We start from the raw sequence: 22,035 nt of genomic DNA on the forward strand, positions 1-22,035 counted from the left end.
AAGCTTAGTTTCCATAATCAGGTCCCCTTTCACACTACACAGTTCTAACCCGATTATTCTCATATCCCTGATGTCGTGGCATCTTGTGAAATCCTGGGTTTTTCTTAGTTCATCAAGGCACTGGAACCCTTAGAATTCTCAATGCCCCAAGCAAAACTACAGATCCCGGGATCCCATAGGATGGAACCATGGCAGTTGACGAAGAATCATAGTCATACAAAAATGCACCTAGAAGAAAGGACTTGTTTTTTAGACCAATCTGCACATGGCACTGATTCATGTGCCATTCCTTTAGATATTTTTTACATTCTTTTCTACATTTAAAAATGTATTTTGATTTTTTTTCTTGGACTTTAAGGTTCTATGTCCTGTTTGTCTTTGTCCAAGTGAGATTCTTAGGTAAGTATGGATTTGCATTTAGGTTTTGCAAATCCTAGTTCAAGAGAAGGGATAGACTCTGGGTTGCTGTGAGTTTTCCGGGCTGTATGGCCATGTTCCAGAAACATTCTCTCCTGATGTTTCACCCACATCTATGGCAGGCATCCTCAAAGGTTGTGAGGTCTGTTGGAAACTAGACAGTGGGGTTTATACATCTGTGGATTGTACAGGGTGGGAGACATTCCCAGGATGGGATGCCTGCCATAGATGTGGGTGAAACGTCAGAAGAGAATGCTTCTGGAACATGGCCATACAGCCAGGAAAACTCACAGTAAATCATGTGAAATTTCATAGAACCCAAAATGGGATTTAATTGGGTACCTGAAAAAAAAAGTTGGTGAAGGACAGAAGCATTCTTGTTGATTCATTGCCAGATGTAATGCACAAGCGCCAACTTGCCAATGCAAATGATTGCAATTGATGGTGGAGGATGCATGGCAGGGGATTGGACTGGATGGCCTTTGTGGTCTCTTCCAACTCTAGGTCTGGATCGACAATGCCTTATATCCCAGGATCTGATCCCAGGTTATCTGCTTATCTCAGATTATCTGGCAGTGTACACTCAGGGCAGTGCAGATTCAGACCTAGAGTTGGAAGAGCCACAAAGGCCATCCAGTCCAACCCCCTGCCATGCATCCTCCTCCACCAGTTGTAGCCATTTGCATTGGCAAGTTGGTGCTTGTGCATTACGCCTGGCAATGGATCAACAAGAACGCTTTTGTCCTTCACCATCCTTTTTTTTCAGGTGCCCGATTTAATTTTTAGAATGATCCCGTTTAGCATCTCAGAAGTAGATTCTCGGCAGAGGGTTCTCCCCCTCTTCCTTGACTTGTCTTACATTCTGGAAAGCACATCTTCAGCTCTGTGTCCAGACCTGCCGGTTGCTAAGAAACCACAGTACGGATGCCATGCCGTGTAGATCGCTAAGCAACCCCCTTCCCCTTCTCACTTGCCACTTCCATCAACACCTGCCAATCAATTGCAGTTCCATATCGTATTCTGCTTTTCCAACTGTGCATAAGTCAACCCAGCCACAAGCATCAAAGCAGCCTTGTTCTTGTATTTGCTTTGGCCCAGCACCCATATGATCAACTGTACCCCATTCAATAGCTCCCCTCCTGTCCCATGTATTGTAGGTGTCAGTATCCACCTACCCGCCCCATAATGTATTTCCCTTTTTTTCTGCTGGACATAATATAAACACACACTCTTCTCGTTCACACACTTTCGTTCGGAAATCCATTGCCATGGGAACCCAGAGGCACTAATGAAAGCGATAGAGTGAAAGATATGGATCCGGGAGAAAGTTGTCGAAACGGCTAGTAGGATATCAGCCGTGTCCTCTTCTTGTGGTTTGAACCATAGCTTGATATGGCAGGAAACAGCAACGAAAATCAGCCCCATGGGATATCATCTGCTGATAGGACATAGCAGTTGACGCGATGTCGTCTGAGATTAGATGCATACTAAATTGAGCCTGCAACAACTGACAATTAAATGTTGGCCACTTTGGGGGTTATTGTGGTTGTTTCGGCGGGATGCAGAGGTGAATAGACAAGAACAAGCAACATAGGAGATACCTTTAGCTTGATGGATTGCAGAGTAGGATGCTTGAGATGGGAGAGGAAAGGAGCGGAAATGTTTAGCATGGGAATGCCGAAGCATCCAGGACTCATGGGGGTCTCTTTGCATGCACTCTCGTGCAAAAGTTTTTCCTGCCCCCCTCCTCCTGACTCGGTTGGATCCCTCTTCCCCACTGAGCTGGGTACTTGTGGATTCGTCCCCCGCCTGTTGCCATGGAGACCCATCTTCCAAATCTCAGGTCTGGATATGCAGAAGGCAAGAGAGAGAGAGAGAGGGGGGGGGAAAGGGAGGGGAGAGCAGTCACCCCCTCACCCTGCTCCCACAGATTAACACCCACAATCTGTTTCCCCATTCCTCAAAGCCCACACCACTGGTTTCCATTCATTGGGTTTAACAGAAAGCCCCTGGATCCATGCTCGAGAGCGAGGGCCATATGTTTGCAAGATCTGTTTTGCAATCTGCAAAATGTATGTTCCATATAAACATTTGGTGCATCTGCACTGTAGAATTAACGCAGTTCGACGCCGCTTGAACTGCCATGGTTCAATGCTATGGGATGCTGAGATTTGTAGTTTGATGAAGCACGAGCATTTTTTTTTTGGCAGAAAAGGCTGAAGATCTTGTAAAACTGCAACTCCCATGATTTCATAACATAGAGACATGATGAACACCATTCCTTCTACAGTACAGATCAGACATGGGCAAACTTGGGCCCTCCAGGTGTTTTGGACTTCAACTCCCACAATTCCTAACAGCCTACCGGCTGTTAGGAATTGTGGGAGTTGAAGTCCAAAACACCTGGAGGGCCCAAGTTTGCCCATGTCTGGTGCAGATGTACACATAGACAGGTTCTTTAAAAATTCACACATAGCGTGGTTAGTTTGCACCCATATTCTTCAAATAATTTCTGTACTATTTGGAGGACTTTCAGAAAGTTTTCAGTCTTCCTTTCCTATTAATACTATTAGTACCTATTCGTTTCTCTTTATCAGAGCAATATTAGGATCCAATACTAAGGTAAAGGTAAAGGTTTTCCCCTGACGATAAGTCCAGTCGTGACCGACTCTGGGGAGTTGGTGCTCATCTCAATTTCTAAGCCGAAGAGCCAGCGTTGTCCGTAGACACTTCCATGGTCATGTGGCTGGCATGACTGCATGGAGGACCGTTACCTTCCCGCCAGAGTGGTACCTATTGATCTACTCACATTTGCATGTTTTCGGACTGCTAGGTTGGCAGGAGTGGGGCTAACAGCGGGTGCTCATTCCGCTCCTGGGATTTGAACCTGGGACCTTTTGGTCCACAGGTTCAGCAGCTCAGCACTTTAACACACTGTGCCACCAGGGGCCCCAGGATCCAATACTACTGTCTTAAAACAAGACACTAAGAAATCCAATAGATGCTACTCTCAGCAAAGGACAAGAGGGATCTCCTCATCTCTGCAGGAGTCTACCGTATACCATTCAGCTGTGGACCAGTCTACATAGGGACCACCAAACGTAGTATTGCCCAAACATGAATCAAGGAACATGAAACGCAATGCAGACTAACTCACCCAGAGAAGACAGCCATGGCAGAGCACTTGATGAACCAACCTGGACACAGCATATTATTTGAGAACACAGAAATGCTGGACCACTCTAACAACTATCATGTCAAGACTACATAGAGAAGCCATTGAAATCCACAACCATGTGGACAATTTCAACAGAAAGGAGGAAGCCATGAAAATGAACAAAATCTGACTACCAATTTTTTTTTTAAAAAACTCTAAAATAAGGAGAGTAAATAAAGAACAAGATTCAGAAAACAGGAATTCCACACAGGAAACAATCAGGGCCAGCTAACACCTCCCAACAAAGGAGTTACTCCAGGCAGGAATCAGCCAGGCTTTGAAGCTGCAAGGCTTTTCAGTGCTAATCAGTGTAATTAATTGCAACATTCACACTTACCTCAGACAAGAGTTATTTCTCCCACCCTGGACTTTCCACAGATATATAAACCTCACTGACCTAGCTTCCAATATATCTCACAACCTCTGAGGATGCCTGCCATAGATGTGGACAAAACGTCAGGAGAGAATGCTTCTGGAACATGGCCATACAGCCTGGAAAATTCACAGCAACCCAGTGATTCCGGGCATTCAAGCCTTCGACAACACATTGTCTTAAAATGCCTTACAAAAACAGTTCTTTGGCCTTTGCAAGTTTATAACATGACATACACAACACACAAAACTCACGCGGAATCTTTCAGAAGTCACATGTTATACATTAGGTTCACAACCCGTACCCTTCTCAGTGTTTCAATACAAGATACTGCACATTTTATTTATTTCAGTAATATAGTCTAGGCACTGTTGTCTAGGGCTACTTTGTAAAACTTGATTTGTTGCTCTTTGCCAGATATCAAGAGGATCTAATGCGATACCAAACTCTAGTCTCTCTCAGGCTGGCACTGAATACCTTCCAACATTTCAGTGTGTGGTCAAATTTGTTGATAAGGAAGAACAGATGGGCAGTATTCCTCCCACTCCATCTCTCTTCTCCCAGTTGGGTTTATTGAGCTGACTGAGTGCAAACCACTTCTACAGTTTGCACTCAGTTGGTGTTAATTGGAGTAAGCTGAGGATAAAGGGGAAAAGTGGGAGGAGGTGAGAGAAACCGGGACATTTTTAAAAGTAGCTGAAAAAGTGGGTCAACAAAGGTTCAATTGGTACCTTCCCTTCCAAATTGGGATATTTGGAGGGCATAACATTGAGCAGGGATAGGCAGGGTGGGTTGTCTGGAATCTTCTTCTATTTTAGCAATGCAACTGTAGTTATTTTGTGTTTTCAAAGTGCTTTTATTGATTGTGTATCACCTTGGGAGTCTTCGAAGGTCGAAAAGCAATAAACGAATGCCTTGAATAATAAATAATACTTGTGCCTATGAGTAGGCCTATAAATCTTTTCCGCCGTGCAGCCAGGTCTTCCACAAGTACTCATGTGCATATAATACCAGCTTCTATCCCACAGGACCATTTCAGGCAGGCCCTGTGCCAATAGTGAGGCGATAAAGGTATCGCATCTCTCTCTTCCCACTAACCCCAGGCTTATGAGTGATAATACGATTCTAATTGGCTGTAGTGACTGTAAATGCCAAAAACCATATCTATTATCTATTGATAGTATAATTATCTTTTAAGAGTCACATTAATAACTGTCACCATCATTTTAATACTTACACTGATAAATGTCACCAGTATCCCAGATCTTCTGCTAACTTATGGAGACATAATAAGTAACATTTCTTGGCTACAGCTCCCAAGTCTGTCTTATGAGCCAGAAGCTGCATTGGGTGAAGGCTTGCTTTCTGGCAGTAGGAGGGTGGAATCATAGAGTTGGATATCCAGGGCGGGAGAAAGAACTCTTGTCTGCTCGAGGCAAGTGTGAATATTGAAATTGGCCACCTTGATTAGCATTGAATGGCCTTGCAGCTTCCAAGCCTGACTGATTCTTGCCTGGGGGAGTCCTTTGTTGAAAGGTGTTAGCTGATCCTGGACATTCCACAGATATATAAACCCCACTTGCCTAGTTTCCAACAGATCTCACAACTTCTGAGGATGCCTACCATAGATGTGGGTGAAATGTCAGGAGAGAATGCTTCTGGAACACGGCCATACAGCTCGGAAAACTCCCAGCAACCCAGTGATTCTGGCCATGAAAGCCTTTGACAATACAAACAGATCTCCTTTACCTAGGCTACTGACTCTCAAGGTGGACTGGTGTCATTTATCCTGGTTTCCAATAAGACTATATAATCCTATTGAGTGGAGACCAGTTTGAATTTCTAACTCAAGGTTACAAATTGATAACTGAATGCCAGCTTGTAACTTTGTGTGATTTTATTTTTTAAAAGCTGCTTCCAGTCCCAAGAAGCTTGGATATAAATCATCATAATCATCAATGTAATGATAGTAATAGGAAAGGGACCCTGAGACGCCACTGTCAGCTAGAACAGATGTTACTGGTTTGATGGCTTGATTTAGTGGAAGGCAGCATTTTTCTCTTATGTGCTGTCAAACTTGTGGCCTTGGTGTAAAATTCTCCTCAATAAAGAACAAGATTTTAAAAACTTCCTTTTATTCCCGTTTGTCTTTTCATTCTGATTTTTCCTCTTTCTCTTCCCTTTGCTATGTCAAAGTTATCCCTTCATCAAATGCTGAATGCCAGCTTGTAACTTTGTGTGATTTGATTTTTTAAGCTGCTTTCAGTCTCATTGAGGTGGGATATAAATCACCATCATCAACGTAATGATAGAAGGAGAAAAGGGACTCTGAAAAGCCATTCCCATATGTTATTGGGTTTGGGTTGCTGTGAGTTTTCCAAGTTGTATGTCCATGTTTCAGAAGCATTCTCTTCTGCTGTTTCGCCCACATATATTTATTTATTTGCCCCATTTATACCCTGCCTTTTTCACCCCGGAGGGGACTCAAGGCGGCAGGCATCCTTAGAGGTTGTGAGATCTTCTTTACCATAGATGTGGGCAAAATGTCAGGAGAGAATGCTTCTGGAACATGGCCACACGGTCTGGAAAACTCACAGCAACCCAGTGATTCCGGCCATGAAAGCCTTTGACAATGGTATTGGGTTTGATGGCTTGATTTAGCTGCATAAGTCAATGTTTTTGTGTTTTCTGCAGTCAGATCTCTGATACATTTATGGTCTTGATGCAGCATTCTCTCTCATAAAGAATAACAAGACTATTTTTAAAACTTTCTTTCACTCTTTTTGTCCTTTTATCTACTCTTTATTTTCTTTTTCTCCTTTCCTTTGTGAAATTTAGCACCCCCGTCTATCCTTTGTTTCCCTAATAAACTTTTCTTCCTTTCTCTATTCCCTTCTCAGTGTGCAGCTTTGTTGTTCACAAGAGATGCCACGAATTTGTCACTTTCGAGTGTCCTGGAGCTGGGAAAGGACCCCAGACAGATGTAAGTGGCACCCCTACTGGGAACACTGGGACTTTGTGGTTCTCAGAGAGATGAGTACAGTCTTAATGGGAACAATGTTGTGGGCGGGGGTTGGGACAGCACTTTGGGTCTCTCCTCCACTCCAGGTGAGCGTCCCGGTTTCCTTGCTATTTATACAACAGACAGAGGGAGCAGATATCCTCATGCAGCTCAGTGTCCCATTTCCCTTGTCCTTGACCTGGAATTCTAGGGAAGGATGACAGGGCTGGCTTGCCTCATCTGTCTTGTTCCTTCGATGGCACACATTTGCACAGCCAGCGCTGGACGTGCCCTTAGGCAGAAGCACAAGTCATGCGACTTCAGAGGCCTCTGTGGTTGTGATCAGAGCTTCGGAGTAAAGAGTTATTTGGCGGAGGGGGAGGGGGCAAACTTGTGATCTGGTTGTGCTGAAATCTGCATGGGAAAATTGGTTGTTTTCTTTCTGTATTTACATTTCACATGATGGAGGCACTGGTTGCAGCTGCTCTATTTCCCCCACCATGATATCTCCTCATATGCATTTTCATGTCTTCCAACATTTCAGAGAGGAAGAACAAGGCAAATGTGTACAAGGAAGAACAAAATGTGTTCAAGATGGCAAAAAATGTTAAAATAATAAGAACATGCACCTATTTGCTTTTGTTTGTATATATAGGGAAGGGAAAGATTCCTCTTCCTTCTTCCCTTTCCTCCTTTATTAACTGAGCACAGAGTATTTTTGATTCTGAGTTCAGTTTGCAGCAATTGAGGTAAGCTGTGGACAAAAGAGGAAGTTCCGAAGAGGATTGAGGAACTGGAGCATTATAAAAGCAGCTTCAAAAATGGAACAACAGAGGATTAATAGGGATGGTCCCTCTCAAATCTGGACAGTCATAGAGTATTCATTCACGATAAAACCACTACTATCTAGAGCAGTGTTTCTCAACCTGGGAGTTCGGACCCTGGGGGGATGGTCTTGAGGGGGTGTCAGACCATCAGAAAACACATATTTCTGATGGTCTTAGGAACCCCTTTAGCAGAGAAGCCTGAAGATCTCTTCTTCTGTCCTTTTCCTTTTTGGAAACTGATGGTGAATCCTACCACCAAAAGCCCAATTTGCCCAGTTCTATTATTGGTGGGGTTCAAGGGTGAACTGTGATTGTAGCTGAACTATAAATCCCACCAACTACAACTCCCAAATGTCAAGGTCTATTTCCCCCAAACTCTGCCAGTGTTCAAATTTGGGCATATTGAGTATTTGTGCCATGTTTGGTCCAGATCCATCTTTGCTTGACTCCACAGATGTAGGTGTGGAGTCTGTCTGGATGTAGGTGAACTACAACTCCAAAACTCAAAACTCTTCCAGTATTTTCTGTTTGTCATGGGAGTTCTATGTGCCAAGTTTGGTTCAATTTCATCTTTGATGGAGTTCAGGATGTTCTTTGATTGTAGGTTAACCATAAATCCCAGCAACTGCAACTCTCTAGTGACAAAATCAACCCACCCAACCCCACCAGTGTTCAAATTTGAATGTATTGGGCATTTGTTCCAAATTGGTCCAGTGAATGAAAATATATTCTGCATATCAGATATTTACATTACGATTCATAACAGTAGCAAAATTACAGTTATGAAGTATAATTGTATGTTTGGGGGTCACCACAACATGAGGAACTGTATTAAGGGGTTGTGGTATTAGGAAGGTTGAGAACCACTGCTCTAGAGGTCGTAAGAATGGAAGTGGGGAAAGGTCCATATGATGTCTGTACACTAGAGAATAGTTCCAGGTCTCATCCTCATTGTGATTTGCACCTGTGTTTTTTTCTCTTTTTATAGGATCCTCGAAGCAAGCATAAGTTCAAATCCCACAGCTACAGCAGCCCAACCTTCTGCGATCACTGTGGCTCTCTTCTTTATGGGCTGGTCCACCAGGGAATGAAATGCACCTGTGAGTAAAGTCCTCCACTGAAACTGTGCGGTCTCATTGTACCAGAAAGGCAGGCTATGCCATGGGCAATCCAGAGGAGAGAGAAGGCTTATTTCATCCAAACATTGTTGCACCCTGGAGAGTACAAACAATGAGCTCCAAATGTAAATTCTCAGGTTCTTCATGATGGAAAATGTGCTCCTGAAGTTCCTCTAATGTTCACCAACTTTCAGACCTCTTCTCACATTTTATTTTTTCCAGCAATTTCTACCCAACCTACCAATAACTCAGATCTACTGAAGAACATAGTAATATTTCCACAGAATCCTTCTTCATACAAGACCCCCCTCTGCAATATTAGCAAAAGCAATACAACATAATTTTCTGTTATGTGGAGTGTGCCAGTTTTGCCTGGTTTTTTCGAAGAGGAAGGATTGGGGGGCAGTAAGGGGCAAGCAAGGGCTCCTTCCTCTTCTACAGTTGCCTGCTCCTGGCCACAACACACTACAGAATTATAGCACTATCATTCTGCTTTAGTTTCATGTTTTCAAACTGCTATGTTGGCAGAAGCTGGGGCTAACAGTGGAAACTCACCCCACTCCCTGGATTCAGCAGCTCAGCAGTTTAACTCGCAGCGGCTAAAAAAGCCAACGGATTTTGGCTTGCATCAATAGGAGTGTCTCAATCACACAATTATAACAGTGTCATCCCATTTTTATTATCACGGCTTTATCCTATGAAAATATGGGATTGTTAGTGTGGCAAATGATTTAGATTTCTCTGCTAGAGAATACTAACCAATGTAAGTCAAACTACAAATTCTGTGATACTGCAGGATAAATGTATGACAGTTCGAGTGGGATTAAGTCGGTATAACTGTGTAATATAGATCTTTTCTAGGACATTCAAAACATGGGAGAAATAATTATACTAAGCCAGCTTTTCCACATCTTAGCACTCTATATATATATGTCGGATTGCATTTCCCATCACCCAGTTACCATGCCCCAAGCCTGTGGAGCCTGGGGATTGTGGAGATTGTAGTCCAGCACACCTGTGTTTGAGGAGGCTGGTTGAGTGTCATCATTACTTCCGCGTTGCAGATGTCTTAGTTGTTGGGGAAACTGTATTCAACTCCCTTCTGTGTCTCTCTTAGAGCACTTTAGAGAAGTGCTCTATAAATGTCAATTAGTCTTACAAAGTAGACTGATAAGGCGTTGAGTATATTATGCAGGATGGTGGCCTCATTCTAGTTAAAATTAGTTGTGATTTAGGCTGGATCATATATATATGCAGCATGATGAGCTGGAAGATTCCTGAGGTGGTAGAATGGAGCGTACCACTTCACACTGCAGGTGGGAGGTGGAGATATACCGTTGTGGAATATTTCCCCAAGGAAAAAGTGTTAAAAGAGAAAGCAAGTGCATTAAGGAGAAAGATTCTAGCTATGCAGTTGTACCCAGATAGTAAGTGTCTATTTGACGATAGCTTCTTCTTTCTCCCCTCATGCTACAATCAGCTCTCCCAACTTTTACTTTTTTTGCACACACAGAAAAACTGTTTCACGCAATTCAATAGGATTTTGTAATGATTAATGTCAGCTAAACTCATGCCCATATGCACACTTGCTACAGCCCTAGAATCGCAGAGATGGAAGAGACCTGAAGGGCCATCCAATTCAGCCCCATTCTGTTATGCAGGAATACATAACCAAAGCACTCCTGACAGATGGCCATCCAGTCTGTTTTAAAAACCTCCAGAGAAGGAGGAGACTCCACCATACTCTAAGGCAGGCATGGGCAAACTTCGGCCCTCCAGGAGTTTTGGACTTCCACAATTCCTAATAGCCTCAGGCCCCTTCCTTTTCCCCCTCAGCCACTTAAGCTGCAGGGAAAAAGCTGGCGCAATCGTTGGAGCCTCAAAACTGGTCATAGATTACACAAGGTCAAAGGCCTGTCTAAAAAGCCATATTTTCAAACTTGTACAAAAGGCCTGGTGAGTGGGGGGTAACCTATTCTCTCTAGGGAGAGTATTCCAGAGCCAAGGAGCCACCGCTGAGAAGGCCCTTTTTCTCGTCCCTACCAAGCGTACATGAGATGGTGGTGGGACCAAGAGAAGGGCCTCCCTGGCAAATCTCAATGCCTGTGCCAGTTCATAGAAGGAGATGCAGTCTCAAATATAGGTTGGGCCTGAAGCGTATAGAGCTTTATAGGTAATCACCTGCACTTTGAATTGGGCCTGGAAACTTGTAAGCCAGTGGAGCTGCTTTAAAAGGGGCATGGTATGCTCCCCAAAGCTTGCCCCTGTTAGTAATCTGGCTGCTGATCTTTGCATTAACTGCAGTTTCAGAGGCAGACCCATGTAGAATGCATTACAACAGTCCATTTTGGATGTAACTAAGGTGTGGACCACCGTAGCCAAGTCAGGCTTTTCGAGGTATGGTCACAGCCGGTGCATAAGTTTTAACTGTGCGAAGGCCCTCCCGGTCACCGCTGACACCTGAGCTTCAAGAATCAGCAATGAATTCAGGAGAACCCCAACTGTGAACCTGTGTCCTCAGGGAGAGTGTAACCCCGTCGAGCACAGTTTGCCACCCTATACCCCGATCAGCCCCACAACTGACCAGGGGGACCTCTGTCTTGTCTGGATTAAGCCTCAGCTTGTTGACCCTCATCCAATCTGTCACAGCTGCCAGGCACTGGTTTAGGATCCGGGGAGCTTCCTTGGAATTAGGAGTTGTGTGAAAAAGACTAGGAGTTGTGTGTCATCTGCGTAGAGAAGGCACCCAATGACCTCACCAAGTGGTTTCATGTAGATGTTGAAAAGCATGGGGGAAATAATAGAACCTTGAGGGACCCCACAGGACAATGATCAGGGATCTCAGCAGGTGTCCCCCAGCATCACCATCTGGGTCTGACCCTCCAGGAAGGAGCAGAGTCACTGCAACGCAATGCCCCCAAGACCTATTCAGGAGAGCTGATTCAGAAGGATACCATGGTCAATGGTATTGAAAGCTGTTGAGATGTCCAAGAGAACCAGCAGAGACACACTCCGCCTTTCTAGTCCTCTGCAGAGTTCATCCACCAAGGCAACCAAAGCTGTCTCCATTCCGTGACCAGGCCTAAAACCAGACTGCGAGGGATCAAGATAATAATCCGTTCCTATTCCTATTGATGCAGACTAGAATCTTGTTTTTAGCATTTTTGCCCACTCTGGAGGATGCTGATGTTGCAAGATGGGAAGTGGGCAGTGGCAGTCTTGGGATTACAAATGAGAAAGGCTGATGTGTGGGACTTCTTGAAACTAGGGCTTCAAGGCAGTCGGGGTGCTTTGAATGCAATTTCCTGCTTCTTGGCATGAGGTTGGACTGGATGGCCCACAAGGTCTCTTTCAACGCTATGATTCTATACAGTAGCACTAAATCGAATGGTGGTCTACATGATGTAGCCAGTCCATCAGCCATTGGCAAGTTTCTAGGAGGAAAGGAAGGAACAAAACAGTTGTAGTCACTGGGCATATATCTGGTGCCAAACCCTGGCACAACGAGGAAACAAAACCCCCTGCCAATCCATCACATTGACTTGCATGAAAAGCTTTGGGCTATTGAGTATGTTCATAAGCAGCAGCTTATTAATATGCTCTGTGTTTCTGCTCCCATAGATTTAAGGTAAATTGTTGCAGTCATTCCTCCTAGAAATGGAGAACAGTCCTCAATGAACTTGCCAAATTTGATTAAATGTTCTCTCAAACAGGCATAAAAACACAGCCAGAATCGATCTTGTCTCTCTAGTGAAATGTCAGAAGAGGTAGATGTAATGCCTGTCGCGCCATTGCATTTTAGTTGATTAATTCTCTGAATCGGAGTCCTTTAATCCATTTTATCAATTGATTGGAAGAAACCATTTTTAGAATATTTTCCTTGTACCTCCAGTGCCAAATTGGATTATTGATGTTCAAGCCTTCCTGTCCTTGAATGTTCTGAATTTCAATGTCTTCTTCTGAAGGGATGGTAGCAATTCCACAGAAATAGGACTTTAATGCACTTTTTCTTTTGTTAACAAATAATTACATTCAGAAGATTTGTTGACAAGCTGGACAACCAGCTTGACAACCAGAGGAGGGCAACTAAAATGACCAAAAGTCTGGAGACCATGCTCTATGAGGAGCATCTTAAAGAGCTGGGTTTGTTTAGCCTGCAAAAGAGAAAGTTGAGAGGAGACATGATAGTCATGTATAAATATGTGAAAGGGTGTCATAAGGAAGAGGAAGCAGACTTGCTTTCTGCTGCCTTGGAAACTCAGACTTGGAGCAATGGGTTCAAATTACAGGAGAGGAAATTCTACCTGAACATTAGGAAGAACTTCCTGATTGTAAGAATTGTTCAGCAGTGGAACTCCCTGCCTCGGACTGTAGTGGAAGCTTTTTCTTTGGAGGCCATCTATCAGAGATACTTTGATGTGCTTTTCCTGTATGGCAGGGGCCCATGTGGTGTCTTCCAACTCTATTATTCTATGATTTTGTGTTGGTAGTCTCTGACAAATTTTCCTCTGCATTCAGAGTTTAGCGTGAAAAAGATCTTCCATAGATGTGCTCAGTTTACAATAATAATACAAAACAATAATAATAATAATAACTTTATTCTTATAACCCGGGGTGGCCTACATGGGGCCTAAGACCAGTATAAACAAGGATTACAAAGTAAAACATAATTAAAAGCATATAACAAATAAACAATGCAATTAAACAAATTAAAACCAGAAAAGTAAAAATATAATAAAACTCATCAACCAGCATTACAAGCAGTCGTTGGAAAAAGTGGGTATGTTTCAATTCAAGAGGTCTTGTGCAAAATGCAGACTATAGGGCTGGGGCTGGGAGTAAAATGCTGAAAAGCCAAACCATAAATGAGGGCTGGGCAGAACCTAATCAGGGCTAAACTGTCATTCAAAGGCACATTGGAACATCCAAGTTGTCAAGTCTTTACGGAAGGTTATTAAAGGTGAAGGTTTTCCACTGACAGTAAGTCTAGTTGAGTCCAATTCTGGGGAGTTGGTGCTCATCTCCATTTCTAAGCCAAAGAGCTGCCATTGTTTGTAGGTCATGTGGCCAGCATGACTGCATGGAGCACCATTACCTTCCCGCCAGAGCGGAACCTATTGATCTACTTACATTGCCATTTTTTCGAACTCCTAAGTTGGCAGAAGCTGGGGTTAACAGCAGGAGCTCACCACACTCCCTGGATTTGAACTGCTGACCTTTCAGCTGGTAAATTCAGCAGCTCAGCAGTTTAATCCACTGTGCCACTGGGGGCTCCCAAGGTTATTATATCCATGAAAATAAGCATAAATCATAATAATATTTATTTATACAACATATGTACATATTGCAGCAGGCGGAGACATTATATCCAAGGTGAGACAGTGAAAGAGGAATGCTGCTTTGAAATTGAAACTTCTTCTCATAGATTTCCTAAATCTTGCACTTGTTTTTTTAAAAAAAGAAACTGCTTTCTGAGGAAAGGGTGCATTTTTGATTAATCATATGTTGTTCCATTTTTTAAAAAGTCAATTCATCCACCCAATTCATTATTTAATTAAAGTTGCAGATCTCATATGAAATTTTGTTCTTGCCTGATCCCTGCTAACAGCTTTTGCCCTTTGCAGGTTGTGAAATGAATGTGCACAAACGTTGCGTCCATTGTGTGCCGAGTTTGTGTGGGGTGGACCACACAGAACGCCGGGGGCGCCTGAAACTCAGCATCGAGACATTTGGGAGCGATGAGATCCGTGTGACCGGTAAGGGGATGTCCAGTTTAGGTGAACCGAGGTAGGAATAGGATTCCCTGCTTCCATAGGAAGTCTTGTATCTTCATTGTAAGTCTTGTATCATGCACTCTAGGCACTTCCGTGTGGAAGGGAGCTGGAAACAGGGTCTTTTATGTGGTGGTTCTCTAGCTGTCGAGTGGCTTCTAGAAAGATTGTAGATCCGTCTATTCTATCTTTTAAATAACATTTCACAATGGTTCTGTGTGCACAGGTATTTGGTGAGATAAATGAAGATCCTTTGCTTTCATGTTGCTCTTCATTGCCTCTCATTTTAAGTATGTGTGATAGGGATGACGCAAGGCCACGGCCAAACTTCCTTACTGTTTAGATTCTTCATAAATAGGTTGTTGTCGATCACATATCATAAGTGGAAAACCTTTGGCCATCTAGTTTCTCTCAACTGCAACTCCCAGGAAGGCCAGTGAATAGGAATGATGGCAACTGGAGTCCAGCAACATCTTAAGGATCCTAGAGCCACAACTTTGGTCTGTGTGCATATTAAATTGTGCTGTGCAATTCACTGTGAATTCAACCCAAAGGCATTTATGAGCAGAAAGCACAGGGTTGTAGCATTATCTGTCTGTAAACTGTTAGCATTGAAAATATGGAAGATGAGTCTACAGCAGTGGTTCCCAACCCTTGGGTCTCCAGGTGTTTTGGACTTCAACTCCCAGAAACCCCAGCCAACTTACCAGCTGTTAGGAAGTGTGGAAACTGAGGTCTAAAACACCTGGAGGCCCAAAGATTGGGAACCATTGGTCTGCAGGAATTTGGAGTTGGCAGATCTATATGGGTCAAGCGCATGGTTTTGAGTAGTGGTTGGGTTGGCATTTTTAGTGAGAAGAGGAACCCAATGAGATCTTTTAACTGGGAATTTTCCTCTTCTAAAACATGTTATCATTTTTCAGTGCCAGGATCCGGCAATCCTGAATGAATGGATAGATAGATAGATAGATAGATAGATAGATAGATAGATAGATAGATAGATAGATAGATAGACAGATAGATAATATAGATAGTTCATGCAAATGAGGCATGTTGTGCAAAGAGCTTGGAAATATTATTTCAGGGAGCTTTAGTTTCCAAAAATCCCTAGCCAGCAAAACTCGAAGTAACTTCTGGCATAATTAAGCCATTCTGCATCCCAGTCAGATAATACTAGCTGAAATAGTAGAGACCTCCAGTGATATAAAATTGGAATTTTGTACAGTTTTTTATTGCCTCCTTATCACAGACAGGGATTGAATAAATTATATAAATACCCATTCAATTTGCATATTCCATGCAGAATGTTCTTCACATAAAGGTCACAGGATTCAGCTTAATTTGCCTATGGTACTGAGCCTTCCTTGGTGTAGAATATTTCTGTATGTTTATGCACAAATGTACATCACTCTGAGTGCCTTTATTCACATAATTCATTCTGTATATTTCTTTTCCCCCCCCTTTCTGTCTCAACGTAATAGTGCTAATAGTGCTGTATAATTACAATAACAAGAAAACAGGTTGGACCCAGACTTCATTATTCTTAGAGCAGACATGCTGAAATCAATGGGATGTAAGTTAGTTGTTGAGAGCCAGCATGGCATAGATTTTGATTCCTATTTCAGACCTTGGGCAAAAGGTCTGAAATGGCAAATCTCCTGTGGACAGATCTTGCCAAGAAAAGCCTTGGCGGGGATGGCTGTAAGTCAGATGTGACTCAGAGAAACAGAAGTCAGACTTGAAGGAACATAACAACAAAACTATGCAGATTTAATCCTCTATGGTTTAATTTTTTTTAATTCCAGAAGAACAAACCTTGATTTTGACATTTTTTTTAAATAAGGGACAGCATTTTACTCTACCATTGTATATAATATGAATGTTGGTATCTATCTACGAGGAGCCCTGGAATCAAAACCCAGTAGATGTCAACGGATACCAAGTTATTATGAGCTTAAGGCCCCTTGATTTCAGTATGTTTACTCTCCTTATTACTGAACCATCTGCCATGCGTTTCTATTCTCATGATTATGATTAAGAGTCAGCTCAGATGATAAGGCTGACTTACTTAGGAAGCCACCTTGATGTTTTCAGAAGCGAAGAAAGTCCCAACAGGTAGCAAACTGCAAGGGAGCAAGAGGGCTGGAGCTGGAGAGCTGTGATGACGATGACGATGATGGTAGTGGTGGCGATGATGAAGGATGCTTGGCTTCTATTCCAAGCTGCAGAACTTGACATCCCCCGCCTGTGTTTTTCACACCTTCTCTTGCATGTTTTCTCTCTCTTTCTTTTCTCCCTCATCCAGGAATCTAGCATGTAGGTGGTGGGAAGAAAGCCATCACTGTATTTTTCATGACAGAAGGGGATTTCCTTACCCATCCCTTTACTATCTCCTTTATGTCCTCTCCCACCCCACCACTCCGCATATGAAGGCGGTGGCAATTGCTGCCTCAGAAACTTTCTTGGCCCGCAGCAGGTGGCTGGGGATGGAAGCCAGGAGAACCTCCTCCCTCCGCCTACAAGAAAATGCAGGAGGCCTGTCTTCCCGCCTACTCATGTGTTCCTTTGATACTAACCCTGCTGGAAGCTAATATTCTGTTAAAAGCTAATACTGTATCCCCCTCCTCCCTTTTCCCCCTTTTTTTATCAGTTTTGGAAGCACTGAACTTGATCCCAATGGATCCCAATGGGCTCTCGGATCCCTATGTGAAAATCAAGCTCATTCCCGACCCTAAAAACCAGACGAAGCAAAAGACCCGGACAGTGAGATCCACACTCAATCCAGTATGGAATGAAACCTTCATTTTGTAAGTGCAGGTGTTAGGAAAAGGGTGGAAGTGGAAAGTTTTGAGGGGTGTATCTATATTTACCTGTTTTTGCTCTGTGACCCTTTTCTTCTATCTGGCCAGCACCCTGCAGCCAGGTGACATGGAACGGCGGCTCTCCATTGAGGTGTGGGACTGGGACCGGACAACCCGCAATGATTTCATGGGAGCCATGTCCTTTGGGGTCTCAGAGCTTTTCAAGGGCCCGTTGGAAGGCTGGTAAGGGGACACTTGGGGGGCAGAAGCAAAGGTGGAAAAGAATGATTGGCAGCTGATGGGACACCAGTGGTTCATTTTCTCTCTCTTTCCCCCTCCGTCTTGGTGTCTTTTTGGGGTTTTATCTGTCTGCCTGGATGGCTCCATCATCTATCTATCTATCTATCTATCTATCTATCTATCTATCTATCTATCTATCTATCTATCTATCTCTATCTTCTGTCTAATCTTACCCATCAAATCTCTCACTTTTACTTCCATTTCTTCTTAACTCTCTTCTCTCATTCCCACCACTTTCTTCTTCTCCACCATCCCGCCTTCCTCTTGTTCACCTCCCTTCCTCTCCCTGCCCGGTGTCCCTGTCTGCGTTGCTGTCCCAGGTACAAATTGCTCAATCAGGAGGAGGGCGAATATTATAGTGTCCCTGTGGCTGATGCAGAAAACTGTGGGCTGCTGCAGAAATTTGAGGTAACCATGTGGCTGTCTGGACACTCCTCTGATTCCCCACTGTGTGCCAGCCCAGCTCCACCACAAAGCCTATACCACTTCTCAGCTGGGGGAAAGGGATTGCTGCTGTGAGGAAAGGAGGAGAAGGGGTGGAGGGAGCACCTGCAGACGTCTTTGCCTTTTAGGAGCTGGGGTAGGAGAGTAAGTGGGCAGTCTGGCTTGCTAAGTGGTGTTGAACTTGAGAGCGGGCGGGATGGAAGTTGCCAGTTCATCCCTCCAAGTCTTGCTGTTTTTGACTTTTCAGGCCTGCAACTTCCCTCTGGAGCTCTATGAGGTATCTACAGTTTCTTCAATTCCAACTTTTCCCCGGGGTGGAGGAGATTTTGCACTTGCTGTCCATAGAAATTAGTTCTGGAGATGTTTTCTAGCATATTAATGCCCTAAAGGTCAAATCCCACCTGATCTTGGAAGCTAAGCAAAATCAACACCAATTAGAACTTGAATGGGAGACTGCTGATGAAGACCAGATTGTGCGTGGTATTTTAGAGAAAGGAACTTATACAGACATGTCTTGCCCAAGAAAGCCCTGCGCGATTCATGGAGTCACTATAAGTCAATAGACAGCTGGATAGCAAAGATAATGGAAATGAGCATCCTTACTTGGGACCAGGGTTTATAGACATTGCAGAATGTATCATTTTTAGAACCACCTCCCCCATCCCTTGCTCTAAACCAGCTGGAGGTGCTCACGTCTCTCACCTTGTCCCTGTTTCCTCTCCTTCCTCCTTTATTATTGTGTGCCCTGCAGAAGGTTCGGCATGGCCCCATCCAGTCTCCATCTCCAAGCCCTACAGATTCCAAGCGTGGCGGATTCTTTGGTACCAACCGCTTCCACATCTCTGACTTCAACTTTCTTATGGTGCTGGGCAAAGGCAGCTTTGGCAAGGTGGGCTTGCTGTTTGGCAACTGAGCAGAGAGTTGGTTAGATGATGGACAATGAACCGCGGTGGTGCAATGGGTTACACCCTTGTGCTAGCTGAATTGCTGACCTGAAGGTTGGGTTGCTGACCTGAAGGTTGATGGTTCAACTCCGCAAGACAGGGTGAGCTCTCGTCTGTCACCTCTAGCTTGCAGGGACATGAGAGAAGCCTCCCAGCAGGATGGTAACACAGCTGGGCATCCCTGGGCAACATCTCTGTAGATTGCCAATTCTCTCACACCAGAAGTGACTTGCAGTAAGTTCTCAAGTTGTTTCTGACATGATAAAAAAAGAGGATGGACAGGTTGTTATCTGCTCAGATAGAGGTTGAGAAACTTTCTTCTTTCAACTTTAAGAGCCCCCAAGGCAGCATGGATGTTGATAGTAAGTTGTACGCTGCAGGGAAAAACAAAATCACATAATGGTTTTGTAGCACAGTTGCACCAGTTTAGTTCTGTCTGTGACTATTACTTATGACATAACATCATTGCTCTCATTGTTGTATTCTAGTTTGATCATTGTGGAATCAAATCTTTTTCATATCAGAAAAACATCTGTTAATGGCTTGCAATAATGCTACTGTCCAGCTACTGCTTCTTGTTTGATTATAGTTTTGATATTATTAGTTGGGTGGTCAGAGAAGGGCCCCCAGTCATGCAGTCCTACTTCCTTGGGTGCTTGCAGCTGATCTAAGAAATGATCACAGGAAAGGCAGAAGAGCCAGGCTCTCTATGTCTCCTAGCCTAGGTGAACACAAGACTCAAGACTTTGGGATTCTCTCCCCACAGGTGATGCTGGCAGAGCGCCGTGGAACAGATGAGCTGTATGCCATTAAAATCCTCAAGAAAGATGTGATCATCCAAGATGACGATGTGGAATGCACCATGGTGGAAAAGCGAGTCTTGGCAATGGGGGAACGCCCCCACTTCCTGACCCAACTGCACTCTACCTTCCAAACTGCGGTAATCTCTGGCCACCTAGTGAGGCTCTCCTTGCCATTTTAATTCTATGATGAATTGAAGCACTATTTATCAGCAATGAAAATTTTCACATAAGAAAAAACAACTGAAAGAATGGACAAACACACTTTCTGTAGCTTTTGAGGGTGCATTCTAGGGGTGCAATTCTTTGCTAATGTTAGCAAGTTTCTTCTCACTACAAGAAACCCCTCAAAAACCACAGTTTTAGAAGACTACTTGCACTAGAAGACATCTGCGGAAAATTCACATGTGGTGCTTTGTGCACAACACAGCATTTTTGGCACCGGAAACTGCCAGTTTTGTGCATAAAATACTATTTCAACACAGAAATGCTATGTTCTGTTTAGAAAAACACTATTTTCTGTGTAAAACTACTATGTGTGAATTTTACGTGTAATAAACGGTTCCGGCCCAGCTTACCTGTCCGAACGTATGAACCACCTCAGAGATTACGATTGTCTGGGGAGGCCCTGCTTTCGGTCCCATCTCCTTCGCAAGCACAACTGGTAGAGACAAGAGAAAGTGTTCCCTCACTACTTCGTGATTCACTTTTTGCGGATTCGCTGTTTTGCGGTTTTTCAATAAACTCTAAAAGACTATTATAAATCATAAAAAATTACAGTTTACAGCCTAAGGAAGGGAGGAAGGAGAAGCCAAAGGGAGAGAAAAGGAGCCCAAGTGGCAACAGGAGTAGAAGGAGGTGATTTATCAACACACGATTGGTTGATAAAGAGTTAAAATAGTGTATAACTACTAAAATAATGTATAAATATCAAAATAAATATAGCGTCCCTACTTCACGGATTTTCACTTATTGCGGGTGGTCCTGGAACCTAACCCCCGCGATAAGTGAGGGAACACTGTAATTGTTTATTTGATATATGTGTGTATGGCATCAAATTGCTGCCTATTGTAAGGCTACCTTGAGTCCCCTTCGGGGTTGAGAAAGTCAGGATATAAATATGGCAAATAAATTAATAATAAATCCTGAGTGATGGGGATTCTCTTCAGTTCAGAATTCACCTTGTTAGTGATTCTGGCACTGACTGAGAAACACATTTTTGTCAATTAAAATATCTTGGAATATTCTTTCTATTCCTAATGCATGCACATATACATAGAGGCCAGCATTGTTTAAGAAAATAAAACATTCAGAGAAGAAAATGCATTTTTTTAAGATTGTAAAGTATTTCTGATCAAAAGAGGGCTTTTTTAAAAAGTAATTGGGACACATTTTTGGTCAATTAGGATGGATTTAAATAAATTTACCAGTTAATTGAGTCGCTCCTCTCCTACATACCAAGTGTACAGGAAAGGAGATATCCTGTATTATTTGGAAGTCCTTTATCTTGTCTGTCTAGAGTGCATCACATACTGTGCTTTTTCCTTCTTCAAGGATCGGCTCTATTTTGTAATGGAGTATGTCAATGGAGGAGACCTGATGTATCACATCCAGCAGGTTGGGAAATTCAAGGAACCGCATGCTATGTACGTGAGTCTCCAGGGAGCTTCTTTGGGGGGCCTTCCCCTGTTTCCTCCCTTCTTCTCTTGTTCCCTACCTTTCTTTCTTAGGCAAGATTCTCATTGGTCTATTGTTCTGTTAGGAAACCCGCCTATTGTACATAAACAGAAGCCTTGCCTCTGTCTATGTACTGTCTGTCTTTGTCAAATGGCATTGAATGTTTCCCATATGTGTACTTGTAATCCGCTCTGAGTCCCCTCAGGGAGACAAAGCAGAATATAAATAAAGTATATTATTATTGATCAAAGGATGTGGAGGGGACTGGAGACAGGGGGTATATCTATACTGTAGCATTAATGCAGTTTGACATCACTTTAACTGCCATGGCTCAATGCTATGGGA

At 43.4% G+C, this 22,035-nt stretch overlaps 1 protein-coding gene across 1 annotated transcript in view; it reads left to right on the top strand.

The window, feature by feature from the left end:
• The window catches only part of prkcg (protein kinase C gamma), a 68,152-nt gene that overhangs the window by 32,166 nt on the left and 13,951 nt on the right, over positions 1–22,035 (top strand). The window contains exons 3-12 of the mRNA XM_008118445.3: positions 6,908–6,990; positions 8,824–8,935; positions 14,578–14,709; positions 17,375–17,531; positions 17,634–17,768; positions 18,146–18,233; positions 18,517–18,546; positions 19,021–19,158; positions 19,980–20,153; positions 21,568–21,659. Of these exons, the coding sequence (XP_008116652.1) occupies positions 6,908–6,990; positions 8,824–8,935; positions 14,578–14,709; positions 17,375–17,531; positions 17,634–17,768; positions 18,146–18,233; positions 18,517–18,546; positions 19,021–19,158; positions 19,980–20,153; positions 21,568–21,659 (1,141 nt within the window). The remainder of the gene's footprint in view (positions 1–6,907; positions 6,991–8,823; positions 8,936–14,577; positions 14,710–17,374; positions 17,532–17,633; positions 17,769–18,145; positions 18,234–18,516; positions 18,547–19,020; positions 19,159–19,979; positions 20,154–21,567; positions 21,660–22,035) is intronic.

The sequence above is a fragment of the Anolis carolinensis genome, chromosome 6, assembly GCF_035594765.1.
Source record: "Anolis carolinensis isolate JA03-04 chromosome 6, rAnoCar3.1.pri, whole genome shotgun sequence".
NCBI classification, from domain to species: domain Eukaryota; kingdom Metazoa; phylum Chordata; class Lepidosauria; order Squamata; family Dactyloidae; genus Anolis; species Anolis carolinensis.